The 21,106-nt window shown below is 32.8% G+C and overlaps 1 protein-coding gene across 2 annotated transcripts in view; it reads left to right on the top strand.

Moving 5' to 3' along the window:
• LOC108758253 (uncharacterized) overlaps window positions 1-20,627 on the top strand; it is a 35,742-nt gene extending 15,115 nt beyond the window's left edge. Inside the window, exons 5-7 of one of the 2 annotated variants that reach the window (XM_018503116.1) lie at window positions 4,850-5,047; window positions 10,024-10,182; window positions 19,546-20,627. In XM_018503116.1, the coding sequence (XP_018358618.1) occupies window positions 4,850-5,047; window positions 10,024-10,182; window positions 19,546-19,611 (423 nt within the window). In that variant the 3' untranslated portion in view covers window positions 19,612-20,627. The remainder of the gene's footprint in view (window positions 1-4,849; window positions 5,048-10,023; window positions 10,183-19,545) is intronic. The other variant, XM_018503115.1, reaches the window with a different exon arrangement.
• The last annotated feature ends 479 nt before the right edge of the window (window positions 20,628-21,106 follow it).

The following is a 21,106-nucleotide window of genomic DNA, read 5'->3' as shown; positions in this document are numbered from 1 at the left end:
TATTCCTTTATATAGCCAGTGTTTCACTTTCTTTAAAAAAATTTGAAATTAATTAATTATTTATAAAGCTCTCTCGGAATTAGTTGCACATTTCGGGCCGATTCCTGAAAAGTCGGCAACTTTACCCCCATTACCGCTCAACGCTAGACGATCGAGTTGCGCGTGGACGTATATCACAATCGGTAGTGCACTATAAGTAATATGCGGCAACTGTACTTTCCAGTAAATTATAATTAAAATACTTTCCTTCCTACATAATTGTTATTTTCTTTATTTAACCGAATTTTCTACTATTTATAAATATATATATATATGTATATATTGCAATATAATTGACAATAATTACAATGTGAACAATAGCTTTCCACACCACTTTTGAAGTATATTTTTTATGCATTTTTTTAAGAGGTTTAATAGACTCAGTAGGCCTATTCCACTAAAAAATGACGAGAAAACTGATCATTGATCAGATACGTGATTCGATAGGAAAACAACATTTTCTAATGCAAAATATTGATTAAAATAAACGAGAGAGAAACAGAAACAACTAATTACAATTTTCTTGAAAATATTATATAATGCAGCAAGATAACTGCTTCAAAATAAAATATTCGTGTTTCTTGAAGTTTTATTTTCATGAATGACCATCACGAAGATAATGTTAAGCTCATATTGAGATATTTTCAATTGTATTTGCGTCTGGAGATTGGAAATGCCAATCCATCGATCAATGTCATTTCTATATTTTTGAAAATTTCTTAAAAAGCATGTCTCGTGGAAAGCATACTTATAATAAACTACATCTAATCGATAATAATGGAGACTGAACATCATTATAAGTATAAATGCATTTTAGTAAATATAATGTACTTTTAAAATATTACTGTATTTTTTTTACAATACATTCGGTTGCTTTTAAAGAATTGCTGACCACACTTTTGTGCCACAGACTGAAATATTCTGTAATATAAAATTTTACTTTACCGGATCATATATTTGATCATCCTTTTTTACTATTTTTTAATGAAATGAACAAGAGAACACTTAAAGAACACATCAATAAATAGAACTTCAAAAGTAATATGGAAAAATATTGTTGACATTATAATCATTGTATTGTAATTATTATTAATTATATTGCAAAATATATATATATATGTTAATAGTAGAAAAATTGATTTAATGAAGAAAATAATTATTATGTAGGAAAGAAAATATTTTAATGATAATTTGCTGGAAGGTACGGTCGCAACATATACATATTTCTCATATAGTGCGATGCTCCTGAGATACACGTCCGCATACGATCCATCGCGGCTCGGCCATCGAGTATTAATCGATACTAAGAGAAAAGTATACGCTTCAGAAATCAGCTCGAAATGTGCAACCAATTCCGAGCACTATTTTATATAATGATCGAAAAGTAACTCATTATCAGATACTCAATAATTCCAGTATATACAATTGTTAACGTGCAATTATTAAAAAAAAATCAACACTAATACTTTTAAGAAAATTCTTTAGTTATCTATTTTATTATAGAAAATGACACAGTGATTGACTGCAAATTGACTGCATGATGCCTTAGTACAATGTATTCAAATATGTTGACATACTTGGTTATCAAGAATTATAAAAGTCGGATTTGATTCACATTTACAATCAATATATCGACTACTCTTTCCAATTTGACCGACGGAGGGTTAGGCAAAAAAGATGTACGAGATGTCGCGTGATATCACTAGGATGCGCAATGAAATATAACAGAAGTTTCTCGAAAGTGCTCCGCAATGAGAAGGATATAATATATAAAAGATCTAGGAACACCTATAATCAGGGACGTCAGGGTGTGGAGAAATGAAATTAATAACCTAACCTAATTTCCCTACTGGGAGCCCTCGCTGGTAGGGGTACCCTTAGAGGTATAACTTACAGAGGGTTAAAATTTGCCCTTGACGTCCTTAATTTTGTTTAAATCTCATTATTCGTTATTTTATTACATTTTTTGTCGAAAATACTATCCCAATCAGAAATGATAATGGAATCGACATCGAATCGACGTCGATTTGATGTCGATTCCATTATCATTTCTGATTGGGATTGCTGATGAAAAAAAATCATGCGTACCATTATAATGGAATCGACATCGAATCGACGTCGATTCGATGTCGATTCCATTATCATTTCTGATTGGGATTGCTGATGAAAAAAAATCATGCGTAATATACACTATATTTCTTTTCCATTGTAATATTAGTAATAAGTTATTTAAAATTACAAAAGAACTTCAATTTTAATTTAATTTTTTATTTAACGATATATGATATATCAGATGTATAATTTTTGCAAAAAATGATTAGAAGGAAATTTATTTTTTCCATATAAGAATGTAAATGTTACAGAAAAAAGAAAACGTTTAATAAGAAAAATCAATATTTATATTTAACAATACAATTTTATAATTTAAATAAAAATTTTCTTTATTTATCTTAATTAGTTTTTAAATCATGGTATCCTTTCTTTATTAAAATAATTTTTTCTGGTTTTAAATCCTGCCAAACTTTTGTATTACTTTTAAATATTTACAATATATATATATGTATATATAAATATCCGTAATTAAAAAAAATTTGTTCATTTGTTAAAAAATACAGGTAATACGTCTATTAAAAAATTAGTTAATAACGTATTAATGATGTATTAATAGATTTAATTGCTGTTTGCATGACGTGATATGAAACCATTATTTTATGTCGCATGTATGTTTCTCGAGAAAATACAATCGTACATGTATCGTGGAAGAGCGTGAACAATAACCGTGTCGCGCACCAACGACACTCGGTGACCAGTTTTTTCTGCACAGTGTCTATATCGGTGAAACGGGTTTTTCACCGTCAGGACAGATGCAATCACGCGAAAATCGAGTCACCGTTTCCAATGGCTGCTGTCACCGTTATACCGTTCTTTGCTTTCCTGGCAAAAAGACATTATTACGAGTGGTTCGAAACGATTCTAGACCGGTCGCGCGCGCTGCGACCCTTCACCGTTCACAGATTGAGAAAACAAGAAATTTGCTACGTGACCGATCTATTCGCTCTTGCCGTAGATATTCACCTGTTAATAAGCGAAAACTTAAGCTAAAACATTTTGTCCTCTTACGGCAAGAACGACACTTTACACGATTTCACTTAAAATTTGAAACAAAGATTCTCAAACAAAAAGTCATTATAACATTAAAATAGTTAAAAAATGATTATTAAACTTACTGACTGCAGCAATCTTGGATTATAACGTCAAAAACGAGAAAATATATAAAAAATTCTTGCAAACAGTATTAAAATGTGAACATTTTTCAATAAAACAATAGCTTCAAAAATAGATTCATAGAATCATAGATATGTTAAAAAGTATAATATACCGAAAATTTCTCTTGTGTTTGATTATCGATAAACAACCATATATTCGAATAAACAACCATATATTCGAAATTGAATTATGCCTAAAATTATATGATAGCTGTCGAATTGAGATAAATATGATTTTATTCTATGTCGGAAGGAGTTTATGATGTATTTTACAAGTGTACTCTATCAAATGCAAATGTTGTTTTATTTAAAAATAAATTTCTAGATATTTTGCAAGAACTTTCGTCATCTTTTTTTTTGCTTCTGACGTCATCAATCTAAAGATTTATGCATTAAATATCAAAGGAGTAACGGTAACTTGCCTTAAGTTAAATAAAATTTCGTTATTTTTAACTTCCATGTTTGTCAAAATGTATAAATCAATCCATTTCTGCGATTTAAAATAAATATCCATATTAACGTATGCACTTAGTAATAATAAATAAAATTTAAATCAAATTTGACACATTTTCTTGAATTAAATTATTTAACTTCAGTTTTAATTAAATTAACGACATATTGAATAGGAGTAGATGAGTTATAGAAATGATTAGAAATAACTAAAATTAAGTATGATTTGACGTTATAAATTTGATTTAACAGTATGAGTGGTCAAGAGCCTTAAAAGTCGATCACTTTTCCATCAATCATGATTTATTCTGACATCATTTTAACTTAATGTGATCGTTGTACTGCTTAGGCTTTTAATGGTTATGAAATAAAATTAATATTTATTGAATGAAGACATTTAATTATGACATTGATAAATTAGTTGGCAAGATTTTAACGACTGTGAATAGAATTGATATTTATCACGTAACGGAGAAATTTAATTATGTATAACATTCAAAAACTACTAAAAATGTGACAGCAGCATAATAAGAAGTGATATTTTAATGATATTTGGTAGAAATTTTTGTAATGACATTTTAGACTGCGACATCCCAGTCGGTCAATACCGGACAGGTTTCAACTATTTAACAAATGTGCATATTTATATAGACAAAGTTCATACGAAGAAATTGTACGTAATATCGCTAACGACATCGACTCGTCGATATCGAATCGGTTTTTCTTCACACAAACTTTGCCTGCGGAGACACGTATAGTTAAACAATTAATTCCTCTCCATTTTTCACGATGGCAAAATAAACTGATTGCGTGACAATCCATCAACGGCGATCGAACGACCACAACCCTCCAGGTTTCACCCGAGGGCTTCACTTTGTCACGATTACAGTACTTTTAACGAACCACTTTCCAGCCATTATTGCAGGACGTTCCAGAAGTTCGCGTGGAGTTCCGCTGGGAGAGATAGCGATCTCTTGTGCGATATCGCGCAGACGGACGGGAAAATGAACGAGAGAAACGAGAGAAATTTCCTTCCAGTGGGAGTAGAGAACTCCAAGTAAACGAAACTGTTCTCGTCTCTGTTTCTCGTTTAGCAAGCGGCCGACGGGGCGGCAAGAGCGGCGGGCACGGTGTACCGTGTCGTGGCCGGTACACAGAGCCTCGGGCTCGGGCTAAGCGCTTCGCGCGACGTGGGCCCGACCGCCCCAGTTGCCGCCAACCCCGGCGGTACTGGCACCCCGATGTCCGGCGCATCCTCGACCGCCGCCCCAGGAGCCGGCATTCTACCACCGGTACGCCAAATCCTTCCGACACGCCTAAGTATCCGCCGACAGAGAGTACGGCGACTGCGCTTCTTCGACCGAGCCCGATGAGACGGATGCTCACTTATGCCCTTCTTTTAGAGAATAGCAGTTCTTCGGCGAGACTTCGATGACGAAACGCGTCAAATGATCTGTATTTGCTCTAAAAGTCGAAGAAAACGATCGTAGGCGTTGAGTGGGCACGCAATGATGCGTTTATTTCTTTGTGCCAGTGATATCAATTCCTTACTTCAAAAATAATACCACTAAAAAAATTTAATTTCCTGGAAAAAAAAGAGAAAATTAATTCTTCAATTTGACAGAAAATTATTGACTAATCAAATAATATCGGCGAAGGAAATATATCCTTAAGGCTCCTGAGTAGTCAGCATGCGATTCAAAATCAGTCGGCGACCTGATGAAATTTGGCGAAATCGGTAGCCACATACACACAAACACGAACCCGTGTACATGTGCTCTCGGCGCGCCGAAAGCGAGCACATGTTCATGAGCTCGTGTTTGTGTGTGTTACAGCGCCTAGCCACGATAAATGGCTGAACTTATAGGCGTAGGAAAGTGACGTTTTGACGATGAAATTTGTGCTGCATGTCATTTCGTTATTATTTGTTTAATTGTGAAAATGTGACGTGTCTCGTATGAAAGTCCTAAAAATGGGCAGAAACTATAGTTATCGTGGAATTTTATGCGTAAAAGCGTATATTTCATTTATTTTTAACAGCTGTTCAAACCGTGTGTTTCTGTCCAAAATTAGGCTCACTTTACCTGCCTTTTACGACTATTTACCAGAGTTGGGTAGTGCCAAGTTAAAAAGCTAAAAGTTAAGTTAAAAAGTTGAAAAGTTAAATAATTTTAACTTAACTTAGTTACATTTTAGACTCTTAACTTTTTAACTTTATTTAGTTACATTTCATCGATAACTATTAACTTTTTATTTAAATTTTTTGAAGTTAAGTCTCAGACTCAAACATATACTTCATTTAAAACATACTCTATATTTTACTTAAAAGTTTTGTTTGTATATATTATTTACATTATATATTGATTTCAATCTAGCAAAAACCATATATTTTAATGTATCTAGTTTTTGATAGGTTGAAATCTATAATATATATATAACAGTATATATCAACAAAAAGTTTAAATAAAATATAGAGTATATTCTAAATGAAGTATATGTTTGTCATTTCCGTTATTTGTAAGACTCTGAAATTATAAAATAGAAAGAAATTTAACTTTTAATTTTTCAATTACTTTTTTTTATTAACTTAACTTTTAATTCAATTAATTTCATTATACATTAACTTGTATCTTAACTAAGTTAAATTTTCAAGGTTGTTAACTTTAACTTAATTTAGTTAAAAGAAAAAATTAACTTACCCAACCCTGCTATTTACTGATTATTAAGGAAGAAAATTACAGTTTCTGCCCATTTTTACAAGTATTTTAAAGCAATCTCGTCATTTAGATTTATCCAAATTGTCTTTATTTACAAATGATTATGCTTGCAGCATAAATTAACGTGTCATTCCTCGCTTCGGCGTCACGATTCCAACATGACTGCCGCGACTACTCAGGAGCTTTTAATATGATCAAATGTCATTTTTGTTATTTATGTTTCACAAGCATTAAAAAATCACTTTTTTCTAGGTATGACAATTTTTCTTGAAAGCAACTCTTTTTGAATTTAGATGATTTTCATGGTTTATGTGGTTTTAGGTGGTTTTTCATAAAATTAAATTAATTCACTTTTAATAATTGGTAGAGTAATATTTACCTAATTCATTCATGATAATAACTGGAGAAACAATTTTTTTATTGTAACATTTTTTAAGTAAGGAAGTGATCTGACATATAACGTGTCATGAACTTATGATCGTTTTTTTCTATTTGTTAATGTGAGACAATCGACGGTTGGTGCTGCACGTACATAGCATCAATCGAATTTATCGGGTTCGTTCATTAACTTTCTCTTTCTTTCTGTATCTATTTCATTCTACTAATATGACTTCCATCTTTCTTCTCTTTTTACTTTATTTTTCTCTATTTTCTTTTTCTACTCTACTTTTTATACTTCTTTTATTTCATAATCACCTTCAGCATGTCATACATTTTCCAATTGCATGAAAAATTGATAGTCATCTGATTTGAGTATCAAATATGACTCGAAGACTTGATCCTCTAGAGTTGTGTGACGATGGGTTTATTAAACCTCCTGTATTGATTGATTAGATAACAAAAATTTTGAAGTAAAAATAATTTAGTCTTCTTTATAATAAAATAATATTAAGATAAAAAATACATTATTATATTTGAATTTACTATTAATTCTTAATTCTTGTATACATTGTTCTAACAATTGCCATTTTAACAAAAATGTCAAATAATTAAATTTTCTTTATGTTACGTCTACAAAAAATTTGGATCGTTCTTATTAAAATAATTTTTAAATAGTATTTATTATTTTTCATACAAGTTACGTCATTTTGATTTTCTTTAAAATTTATTAAAATTTATACATATATTAAATAGATTTTATAAAATGTGTTAGAGATTTTGACGCGCGCGCGTTAGCTTCACACATAGGATTAAAATTTATTATAGTTTTCTCTAAAATACTGTTCCATATATATGTATTTATTTTTGTAATATCGCAATCGTGCACTACAAGCAAAAATAATACAAGTGCACTCTTCACATTATACCTTGTAATTATGTTGTCTTAATTGTCCTATTATCTTCAATCAACTTCTTCACGTAACTCTTCTCTAATCGCAAAATCTTCCTCGCATTGTATTGCACTTATCTTTATCTGCATGCCGCACTTTTTCACATATACGCATCACTCTCAACTTGGTTGTATGACGTTTCTTAAATCTTCCGACTTACTTTCTACCAATGACTTAATCCCTCACGACGACTTATTTTGAACAGGTTATCGACACTCTTCCTGTCTAGTTTCTTTTTCTTTTTCCTCATACACCGTTTCTCCTTCCTTTATACAAAGCATCTACCGATCTTGCCTGTCTCGCTGCGCATGAATTGCATATCAAGATCTCTAATATTACCGGCCTGTTGTAAATGCGTACGTGTATATGTTTGAAAGTAATGCAACACACAGCGAGTTCTATAATCTGCCGTTCCCTCTGTATAAAACTATCTCTTCTTTATTTACTACGACTTCTTTGTATCCACGCACTTTTTTTATATGTCTAATATTATAACGAGGTCTTGCCATGTAATTTGTACAAATTGCGCATCCCTAACTCCTAGCTGAATATTACTTTATATATTCCTATGCAAACATAGAGTTGAAGTATAACTATATAGTTGACTAAAACGAGTAATATATTTACACAATATTCGGTTTGTATTAAAAATATTATTAATAGAGTCGCCATTTTTTAGAATACACAAATATCTGATAATGAGTATAAAAAAGGGCATTATGGTGTATTTTAGACATTTCTATTTAATCAACATCTTAGTTTTATTAAAAATGCAATTTGCACTGAGTAACATTTAAAAAATTTCGCAATCAGAAATATAAAGTTTATTTTTCAGTTGAACTTTTTCTGTCGTTCATCTTTTCTCTTTTTCTCTCCAACGAAGAAAGAGATGAATAGTGCAAGAAGTTTAGCTGAAAAGTATATGATCAATTATAATTCGTAAATTCTTAATACTTTTAATTGTTTATATGCCCTTAACAGTTACTTAATTGAGTTTTCTTCAACTCTAGAATATTTACCGGATAATTTTGTCCATTTCATCTCGTTCCAAATCCCATCTTGTTCCACCCGGCCAACGGTCCCGACGCAACGCTGACAACCACCGACTTTTTAAATCTGGCGTACTGACCAGTCCGCCATTGATCAATGCCGATTCTCTCGTTGTTGTGATCTTCGTACTCGTCCACTGCACCGTATATATCTAGCGGTCCGTAGTTGTATCTAGTTCCATTTATTTTGGACACACCCAAGTAAATGCACGCAGTTTTGTCGCGGTAGACGAATCGGTCGCAAGAAATAATTTGACAATAATATCAGCGCAGATTCTTTGGATGAAGAATGAATGTTTAATGATCGTTATCAAGAAGCTGAGATTTCTCATCGCGACGGAACCGGTTTGTCTGCCAGACAGAGATCTGCATCTCGTAGATACTTATTGTAAATTTAGTCCACGACATGTACAAACTCGACGCATTCGTAACTAGACCCATGCATCATAGACCAAGAGACGTCCCTATCAAAAACATCTAGAGAATAGTTCTATATTCTCTGAACGTCCTCAGGACGTTCCCAGAACGTCTCTCGGATAAAGTATGATGTGCGGGAAGAATTCGCCTGAACACCAAATTCAATATTATTCTTATTATGTTGTATTGCGAATTGCTAGATACGATGCGTATTATTGAGAGTTGGTCGTGGCATATGGTTTATCCTGTTGTCACTATTGGGTACTTGGCGATTTCACCTTTTCATGGTGCACGTGCAGGGTGTCCATATATGTAGAAATCCTTAACCGGATGTCGATCCATGATCGCTTCGCGGGATCGCCTATCAAGAATAATCTCAAATAATTCTCAAATTGAAAAAAAAAGACGTATGGACACCCTGCAGACAAACTTCGAGTATTACGAGCCGAAGGAGCGCACGTAAGGATCGTAGCAGCAAGATCGATGGTTCGTATGTTGTAGCCGCAAGTAGGAATAAGGATGTGAGAGCACCGTAGTGTCGGGAGCGCTGGAATTGGACGTGGAGCTGCAATACACACCGCAATTTTATTACCCTCCAACAAACAAACAAACAAACAAACAAAATATTATAATTCCTGTATGTTTTGTACTCACTTCTTCGCCGCACATCCCGAAATCCATTCCGGGACGTAAACGGCGGGGTGCCCCTCTAATTACTCCAACTAATGCTAATAAATCTCTGTAATCTTTTCAGCTGGTGGCCGGAAGCGGAAGTAACCAGCTGGGCGGCTCTTCCTCTTCGGACACCCATGACGGAAAGTCGGATGAACACGAGGCCGTACCCGGCCCAGTCACCAGGTTCTTCGTCATCGCTAATCGAGGACTCTCGAATCTCGTCCAGGATCTCATACTCGTGAGTATAGAAACTTTCACCGATCACTAATTTTAACTTTTTTTTTAGCATAACAGAATTTTGCATTTATTTAAACTCTGCACGAAAAAATCGATTTTATTAAAGTATCTAACATTTTAGCTGCATACAAATCCTGGCAAGTTTCAATTTTAATTTAACTTAGATGCAGATCTAAATATAATTATGTTGACCATAATCATCAAACTAATTACATAGGCCGTAAAATGTTTAAGTATGATGATAATACTACAAAAAATTTTAACATTTTAGCAAGCCGTTCACGTCCAATATAATTATTTAGATGGCCCAATAAAATTATTTCCAAATCTATATCTACTTACATTTTTAGATACTGTAGCAAAATTATTCTTTTCATGTAACTTTTGCAATTCGAACGCGTTATTGCTTTGATTGATACATTATTGATATTTTTCTTGTTACGTAACGTTATAAGGTATTTTTTATAAATGTAGAACATTCCTTGTGAGTGTCTGAAGTAAATAAATTAACTCAATGACACAATAATTATTGTGCGATTGTGGAGGTATAATTATCCATAAACTTTATAAGCTGCGCTTATTTTCGACGTGAATGTATCATATACTAGTCGATTCCTATAAAAAGAGGGATAATTGGTGGTTAATAATCGATTGCCGTTACAGAGCTCACAATAGCTGCGTTCAGCAGAGAAAACTAATCAGTTAGCGCTTAGTGATTCTTTAATTGGTTCTTGTTTTTAGTTGTTCGTTGGACCTAAGTGTAGGAACCGATCATATTAAAGAATCACTAAGCGCTAACTGATTAGTTTTCTCTGCTGAACGCAGCCAATGTGATCATAGTACTAACAATGTGATCATAGTGCTAACAATGTGATCATACGCGACTATTATTTAATAACATATTTTGAAAGACATCTGCGTCAATTAGCTACATACTATAAGCAGACAACATAATAGGATTTATATTCATTATACCGGATGTCGATTATAGATTTCAAAATTTTAATGACTCTTAGACCACGCGAAGGTAAACCACGTCTATGACGAAATATTGAACAACTGTGTCGAAGAGCAATTAATAAGTAAAAGTTAAATTGTACATAATATCGTTAGACAATTGTGTCAGAAATAAATCTAACTGTAATTATAATTCATTTAGAAATTGTAGGTATAATTAATTTAAAAACTAAAAAAATTCAACTCCGGTGTGATATATGTGTGCGCAATCGCGCAAATGATTGCGTGGTTTCTGACGCACATAAGTTGTTCATATCTCTATTTCATTATCTACTGGAAAATTAATTTCAACATTGGAACGAGGAAAAGGATTAGGAACTTTTTTCTTATTGGAATCACGGCGTTCACGGTTCACCGCGTGAAATTTGCGAATCTTGTACTACAAATCAAATAAATAATTCAAATAAACGAAAAACTTATAATACTGCACGTGACGTAATTCCGATCCCACGATAAGTAATCCAATCTGTCGTCGCAAGCGACTGCATTTGTCGACACGCGATAATTACTACTCGCAAACGGATTCGTTTCTTCAACGGATTTGCCAAGTGAAATTTACATCGTGGTTTCTTATATAAAATTACGAGATTAATTAAAACGGCGACGGAAACGCGTGACAAAGAACGCGACACAAATCACGAAACTGCGAGTTTTAAAAAAGAATAAAGAAGTATCAAAATATCGCAACCACGCAAAAAAATATTTTACTACTCCAGCTAGAATTATAGCTGTTTTTGTATCTGATAGAAAATTATGTATCAATCGCATAGAATTTATAGCACAAATCTATCTGTGTCATCTATATGATTAGGTGCAATACATATCCAATATCGCAGTATTTGCTAGAAATTTATCTATTTTAGCTATTTTTCTTAGATAATTTTCGCTATAACTGCAAGATCACTCTTTTAAGTGACTTACAATTAGTTGGATAATAATCATTGATAAAAGATGTATGAGTCCTCAACGCTATATAACGAATCATATTAAAAATCCATTTGGAATTAGTAAAAAACGTCGCGAATGTTAAATTAGGCACGTGAAATATCAAATTTGAAACCGCACGCAAGAATAAATAAATACATATACGATGAAATTCATAAAACCTTTTTAAAACTCGGGAATTGAAGGAGACATTAGTCTGTCATAATATTTACAAGTTTATGGCATAATACTTTATTAAAGTTGAGTGTTGTAGCGCGTCGTAAGGCCACGTTACCTCGGTTGCGGTTATTGATTAAAATCTCATATAGCGGTGATCGGAAGATTTAAACCTTTACGGTAGCCAGTCACGTGTTCGGCCGAAAGTCAAACAAGCGTAGCACCGCGTCGCGACGCGTCGCCGTTGTTTCAGATATAAACTGGGCCATTACGCAAGCCGAGCCGTCGGGATCGGTGGAAAGTAAAAATGTAAGCGACTTTCTCTATGAAATAGCGCGTCCATTTACCAGCTGCAACTTATGCAAGAGCCGATCTCGGCACGCAAGATCGCCGGAGGCGACAACTGGCCGCGGCTACTACCATCGAAATCGCACGCTTTGCGTTACGCTTTGTGGACGACTGCCCTACATTTAATTTATCACAAAGGATCTTTCGTGTTTAACGACCAAGACTTAGCTGCGAAAGTACACTAATTTCCTCTATCTTTCCTTATTTTTTATATCGACATATACCTCACTAAGTATATAGAAACTACAATTTCGAAAAAGATAAATGAATATATGTATAGATTAGGGTTTTTATGCGTGGATTTTGAAAGTTGTCCAATTTCAGTAATATATAGAAAGTTTATTCTATAATTAAATTTACATTTTTTGTAAATTGTAGAAGATTGCCAAATCAATTTATATAGTGACAAACATCATAGAAAAAGAAGATGAGAAAGGATTGACTCGCAATATATTTCATACGTTGCCGAGAACGAACTACACTTTCACTTTGTGATTTAATCAATTTTAAGTTCGTAAAACACGGAATTAGTGGGCATTGTCCAGCTAGGAGATTATTCATTTTGCACTTATTGAATGGTGCTCAGCCTTTGGACAGTGCGTGATAGATGATCTAAATCAGTGATGCGCAACTTGCAGCCTATCTATGAATTTTTTTGCGATGCTAGCTTATAGCTGAAAATATAAAATCTCTACTTTTTATTTTTATGCAAACAAAATAAACATTATGCAGTGTCTGCAAAATTTTACCTGTTTCTGAGTAATCATCATGTGACTTTGCGGGAAACATAAAAAATTAAAAAAATTTCTCCTACAGTGACAACAAATTTCGCTTTTCATGTTTTAGAGAATAGGTTATATGATCGCCATCCTGGAAAAAAAATTCTCTAAAAATGAATCTCTTTAAAAAGGTTGGATCTGTTTCGCGATCATCATGACACAATCTAAATTACACTGTAACCGAAGAGTCGTAAGCAATATACATATAACATAATCGACCGATAATATAATTTATTAATTGATTAAAATATTAATGACAGCCTAAAAGCTGTGTTACTTAAGCTACCATTAAAATACAAAAGCCGGAATTGAATTATCTTAGATCATGCACCATCACGCAAGGATTTTTTTTATTCATTCCGCGGTACAATCCACTATAATTTTTTAAACCAATGATTTTTACGCTCGTAACACTCGGAATTGCCGCGTGAACCGTGGAAAATGATTCACCTTAGCTTATATGATCGACGTAACTGCAGCGTTTATTCTTGCTCGGCCATTTGTTACTTCCGTACAACTTACGAATTTTGTAATCAGTTAATAGTAGATGATTATAAGTATTATCGGAGATAATAATAATTTATGTATACAAAGAATAGCAATCTATAACAAGAAATTAATTTTATTAACAACAAAAATATAATTGTTGATGTATGAAGTCGGAAGTTGTTTAGTATTAACCCTTACCGTACTAATATGGATAACTAGTGACCGAGCGATTCCTGTCCATGCAAGTTTCTTTGAGTCTTTCGGTAATTATAAATTATACTACATTTAATTATTTTCCAAAATAAAGAGTCAATATTTATTCTAAAAAGTTGAAAGTAAATTTTTAGAGATTTTTTGAATTATTTTGAAGAGATGAAAAAACGAAGAGATTCTAGTGACCCTTGATAGTATGCATGAGGCGCCAAATTGTTCATAGTACGGTAAGGGTTAAATGTATATATGTATATACACTACGCAACAAAATTATCGCAACAAAATTTTTCATCGAAATTTTGCTATTTTTCAAATACGCATAACTCGGTCAATTTTCATCGTTAAAAATGCCCGAATAACTTCAAAATGGCATTACTCGGTCAAAAAAAATCGTAGAGACTCGAATTTTTTTTCAAATCGTTTGTTGAAAAGTGCACTTTACAATGGTATATGTGGTATTTTCGAAAAAAAATCGGGGCGATCCAGGTAGCGCGTCAACAATCAAATTTTTTAAGAAAAAAAATGCTTGGGCTTTATTAAAACATGGAGATGCGGCATCGACTTGCACCTAATTTCGCATCAAGTTTTTCTTAAAGTACAGATAATTACCTATAAAATGAAAAAAGAATCGTCTTGATACGATAGTATTTAAAAAAGAGAAAATAATATTAATTAATTCATTTAAGCTGACACATTATTAATATTCTTAACTTAATAGAAACTTTCTGTTTAAATTAATTTAAAACATTAAATTAAATAAGTTTAATTGTAATTATGAACATTTTAATCTTAATAGACGAAGATTACATTAAGTAACGAATGCAAATTATCCTCACTGTTTTAATATTATTAACTTAATAGAAACTTTCCGTTTGAATTAATCTAAAGATATTGAATTAAATAAGTATAATTGTATTTATGAATATTCTATCTTAATACACAGAGCACATGGAGATTATATTAAGCAATAAATGCAAATTATCTTTGCTTTTTTCTTTGAAACAAAATAATAAAAGGTGTTTGTAGAAGAAAAAGAGATTAAATGACATTTAGATATAAACCAAAGGATAAACGAAATTGCGTTGAAATCGAACGATGTCGGCAATATTACGTGCTACAAAGAGAATATAAAAAAAATAATATACATTATATATATATATATATAAATTAATGACGGCGGGAATGGATAAATGTAACTTTGCGAAAATTCTAGATAGCAGACATACCGGTTTTGCGTGTACTACAGTCGCAGGTTGAAAAATTATCACTTAAATTATATGTAATACTATATTATGTCTGCAAAGAAATATAGCATAATGTAAATTAGAACTTCACGCCGATCAACTGTGCTACGACAGAATCGTTTGGCAAAGAGCGCAAAGAGAAAGGAAATTGATCCTGAAACACTTTTGTGTGACAATTCTTTTTTTGCATCGTTTTCATGTTGATCATAACTGTTCTATTATGCTACGATTTGCGGATTATTAAATTCTGTTGCATTAACGTGCGAAGTGTTTTACTTCACAAGGAGCATCCATCGCGCCATCCGGTTTGAAAACGATTTACGCTTTGTACGCAGCACGGAATTCCTCGATTCGTTAAACTCTTTTGCACATCTTGATTTTGTGCAATTACACCAAGACGCGAGTAACACGAAGCAATTTTACATTAGCGAAACATGCGTAGCGCTTGTAGTTCTTTACCTCTTTCTCTTGAATTGGCTCTAAAGTTTTCTCTACAAATTTAACTCGTATTAACATTAAGTAATATAATTTAAGAAAAAATTTGGAAAATTACGATGTATAGAAAAAATAGATTATTTAAGAAATGTTTAAATACTATCTTTTATCCTAAAAATAAGTATTGAACATACAATGAGAGCAAAATGTATTTTCGTAGATATTTATTTTAATTTTACTTTTAGAAAATAAATATTAATTAACAATTTATTGACAGAGAATAAAATAGGTTGTATACTAATAAAATAGATTGTATATTTCTCAGAATTATTTTTCCTAAAAAAATGTAGTAATTAAAATATATTAAAATATATTTTGATAATAAACGAAAATGGAAAATGATATTACAATAGAACTCCGTTTATTCAAATATATCAAAAGACAAATAACTAAATTATTCAGATACTATAGAGGCTCAAACAACACTAGCTCTCTCCTCTACTAATACTTATTAGTTCTGATAATAGGAGCTAATGTTCAGATAATTTAAATCGAGTATATCATGCTCCTATCCGAACAACAGTGCTATAATTCAAGTAATAAAATTTTGAGAAATCAATTATATAAGCTTTTTTTCTAGTGCGGAAACGTGAAAAGGAAAAATGTTTATGTACGTATGTATGCTATATATTAGGATCGTTGTTATTTTAACAATTTTTGAAATTTAATCGGGGCACCCCCTAAAGTAGTTCAAGATCTCAAAAAAATAACACCATATTTTTCAGATTTTTTTTAACAATTTTAACCCGTGCCACCGGCCTCGCGGGTATACAGAAAAACATCTTTGTCAACAAAATTCGTCGCTCTAATTCTTATAAACCAATTAATTGGTTTATAATTAATAATAATTCTTATTAACCAATCTAATTCCAATTCTTATTAACTAATTTTAAATTCTGTTTTTAATTTGCTCGAAATTGAATATGCTATAAGTTTCTGTGTAAATTTTGATAGTTCAAATTAAAAATTGCTGATCCAATATTCGTTATCGTGTAATTTTGATTTTTCCTGCTCACATCATTGGATCGGCAATTTTTAATTTGAACTGTAATCAAAATTTACGAAAATAAACTTTTAGCTCATTCAATTTCGAGCAAATTAAAAAAAACTTTAAAATTAGTTAAAAATTAGAGCGTTGGCTGAATATTGGTTACAAAAAGTATTTTTCCGTTTACCTGTGTCCCGGTGGCACATATTAAAATTGTAAAAAAAAATCTGAAAAAATATGATATTATTTTCAGACTTCACAAAAGTTTTCGATACCGTCAATCATGACTTACTTTTAGTCAAACTCAAGTTATGCGGTCTTTCTCATCCTGCTCTCTCGCTAATCTGCTCGTTCCTTACAAACCGCACGCAGCAAGTCTTCATATATAATCCTTTTCCTCTTTTCTCCTCTACTCGTGCCGTTCTCTTTGGTGTTCCCCAGGGTTCCATTTTCGGACCCTTACTCTTTAATATTTTTGTCTCTGATTTGTCTAATGTTTCTCCGTCCTCCGAGTTCTTCATGTATGCAGATGACGTATATATATATATATAATTCTTTTCAAATCCTTTCACCCATTCGATGCTTTAGCAACCTGTTCTGCTTTGAATACAGACTTAAAATCTATTGCCGAATGGTCCACTAATAATGCCCTGCATCTAAATCATCCTTCTAAATCATCCTTCTAAATCATCCTTCTAAATCGTTCTTGCTGATTGTCGGTTCCTCAACATTGTTATCCCGTATTCAGCCCTTCGACATTTCTCTTAATTCTATTCTAATTCCTCGTTCCTCCTCTATTAAGATTCTTGGTATACATGTTGACTCTTCATGGTCATTCGAGTCACACGTGGCCGTCAAGTGTCGAGTTGCTTATGCTTTACGTCTTCTTTATCTCCTTCGCCACATCCTTTCCTGCTCTCAAAAACTCGTCACTTCTCAATTACTTGTTATTTCTCTATTTGATTATGCTGATGTCGTCTACATTCCGGCTCTTAACCAACATCTACTAAATCGTACAGCGTATCCAAAATTCTTGTCTCCGCTTCTCCTGTTGCGTCTTTAAATACGACTACATATCTCCGTATTACCAGAGATCTGGCTGGCTTAAGATTTGGCAACGTTTTATTCTCCACCTGTGCTGTCTTGTATTTTCTCTCCTTCGCTCCAATACTCTTTTATATCTGCGACGTCTCCTTCAGTTGAATTCTGAACATCATTCCTCTTTTAACCCTTTTGTCACCAGATACCCAGATTACTTATCTTTCCCCATATATCGGTCAACTAAGTTCCGTGCCGCTTTCTTCTACACCTCTGTCAAATATTTTAATTCCCTTCCTTCAATAAAAAAACTCTCCCTTTCTATCCTCTTTTCGTTCCGTTGCCTCGTGTTTCATCGCGTCACTTACAGTATTTAAACGAGACTGATGTAATTGGTGTGTTTGCGGGTGTATGCGCGCACGTGTGTGTGAGTGTATGTGTGTATGTATGATTTCAGCTATTGATTTACCTATTATTGCATTGTCTTATTCTGGTTTTCTTATTGATAGGCTTTGTAACAGCAATTTTGCTGACGCCTAACCATTTGCAAGCTACTATTGTCTATTGTATTTATGTTTATGTTAACTGTAGTCTATTGTATCATATTTTATGTCTGTTACTCTGATAACATATAGTCTTTTTCATATAGCTTTGCAATAAACTAAATTAAAATTAAATTTTTTTAAGATATTGAACCGCTTTATGGGATGCTCTGATTAAATTTCAAAAATTGTTGAAATAACAACCACTATAGTATATATGTATATTCGCACACATACAAAAAATTTTCACTTTTCACGTTTCTGCTCTAGAGAAAAAGTTACATAATTGACCCCTAGTTATAAGTTGTAACAATATATTATTGGAATTAAACACTTGAACTTGTAAATGAAACAGATAACGGAGTATAATCTATTGTATTTGGGCATACAAAATGTATTCATACAAATGAGAAATTTATAGTTTTTAAAGTCATAAAATAGTTATCTTTGCAAAGCTTTTTTGTTTATATTAGAATAAAACATCATTATATGTATATAATAAATAATAATAAATCATAATTAATTTACTTTCTAATATAAGGTTTATTAAAAAAATATCTATGTATATGTATATATATGTGTATATACATATATATATATATATGCATACCCTGATAGAAAATGTTAGCAATTTGATCACATTTTAACTACAAAACCATATCCATCTGTGTCCGCATTTGGCTATGAATTTGTCGACAAAGCCTGCTGACAGGCATTGCCAGCAGATTGGTGGCAGAAACCGAGCAGAGTCGGGTTCTGCTCTCAATCTGCTTTCAATCTGCCGGTTATGCAGAACTTTGTTCGGTTTCTGCTATCAATCTGCTGGCATAACATGTCTAGCAGACTTCATCATATTTCTGACAGCAATTTGCTGACAATGTCAGATAATACAAACTCTGTGTACAATTTGTTGCCTTTCTGCAATCAAGAACTGCAAGCTTTGCTCAAAATCTATCTTCGTAAGCTTTACTATCGGGGATATATATATATATATATAAAAGAATACTTTTTATATATTTACTATAATAGTCGGCAGAAGATTGTCAAGTCGGATTATATGCGAATACTTAAATATTTGACTAAAATTAATCAATTTGCTTTAATTTGCAGCGTCTGGCAGCCACAAGCGAGCGTTTCGTCAACTTCAAGGCGCGACTGATTACCTCCATCATCTAAGGTCTCATTTGAGCACTGGGATGAGGAAGCACAAGAGGAGCTCCGCCGGCGTTGGTACCGTCACGTAGAGGCACCATCGCCGAGCCACTTTTGCCAGTAGGAGCACGGGTACGACGTTGGCAACAGAACCAATCTCATGATGTTGCCCCCTTGTCCCTGAGATCCTGAACTTAATTTCTTCGTCGATGGCCGTCGAGCTTTTCGCGAAACACAACACACTTCGCCGCCAAACGCATTCCCCTAAAGTAATCGACTCGATTCCGTTCGACTTCATTTACTCCCCCTTGTCTAATTCCCTTTTATTTCCATTCCACTTTCTACCTTTCTCCTCTCCCCCCCCCCCCCCCCTCTCTTTTCTATTACTCTTCGTGCATTTTTATTATTTTCGCCCTTTAGTTAATTAAAATAACAATAATGAATAATGAAGAAATTTTCGTAATCAATCGTCATTTTAGGACGATCGAAATTTAATTATTACGGCGTAGCTCGTACCGCCATGGTACGATGGAAGCATATCGAGAGAGCCGGTGAAACTGTAAAATCATTTTAAATTTGTGATACGACACGCTCTCCATTGACAGTTTCAAATGAATAAATGATTCATGCACCACCAGCCACGAGTCGAAAATTTCTCTGCGCGCTCTCTTGAGTAGCAACAGAAAGTCATCCCTTAGCTAAAAATGTTTCAATTCTTACAAAGTAAGAATAAATAACCTATTTTTTTATTTAAAAGGTATATGATACGGAAGGCTTATGGTTTTCTAACAGGGATAAGATGCGTACTATTAAAAGAATCGAAGAATAAAGTCAAATATTTTTTCTTCGATTGTTCACGCGCAAACAGTATGTTCTGATCATAGACCCTATAAGTATGAACTGGCAATACAAGCAAAATCGTGTTTCTCTTTCTAAAGTGTAAGGAAGTTCAGAAGTACGTTTGGCGCATACTTGATATACTATACATTATTTTTCATTGAGATTATCTCTTTCTATACGATTCTTCGTAAACAGAAGACAGAATCTAAAGTTCTGTCTTACGTATTTTTTAATTACTTACTCTCTAAATCTGAATCAGTGGATAGTCACTAATTTCATTATCAGTGCCCAGTGGCATACTCGGTACTGATAATGAAAATATTATCTCGACAGTGAAGTACAACTAAAAATGGAAGAATGTTTGAGCATTATATAATTAAAATATTGACATTTTCACGTTAATTTCTATCTTCCAATACCGTATTCATTGAATTTAAGCACTAAAACAAGCCTAGATTAGTTAGATCACATAATAAAGATTAGTTAGGTTAGGGATGTCATATTTAATTCACTGATTACCAGTTAAATATGACATCCCTAATCTTTATTATGTGATCTAAATAATCTAGGCTTGTTTTAGCATACTTGCCACTGATAACAGTGATTATCCACTGATTCAGATTTAGAGAGTACATTTTACATTTTCAAAAAGAATCTTATTTCGTGTTTGCTTTGCTAC

Source organism: Trachymyrmex cornetzi, unplaced genomic scaffold (assembly GCF_001594075.2).
Source record: "Trachymyrmex cornetzi isolate Tcor2-1 unplaced genomic scaffold, Tcor1.1 scaffold1553, whole genome shotgun sequence".
NCBI classification, from domain to species: Eukaryota; Metazoa; Arthropoda; class Insecta; order Hymenoptera; family Formicidae; genus Trachymyrmex; species Trachymyrmex cornetzi.
The sequence above is the reverse complement of the archived record's forward strand: the minus strand, read 5'-3'. Positions and strand labels throughout refer to the sequence as shown.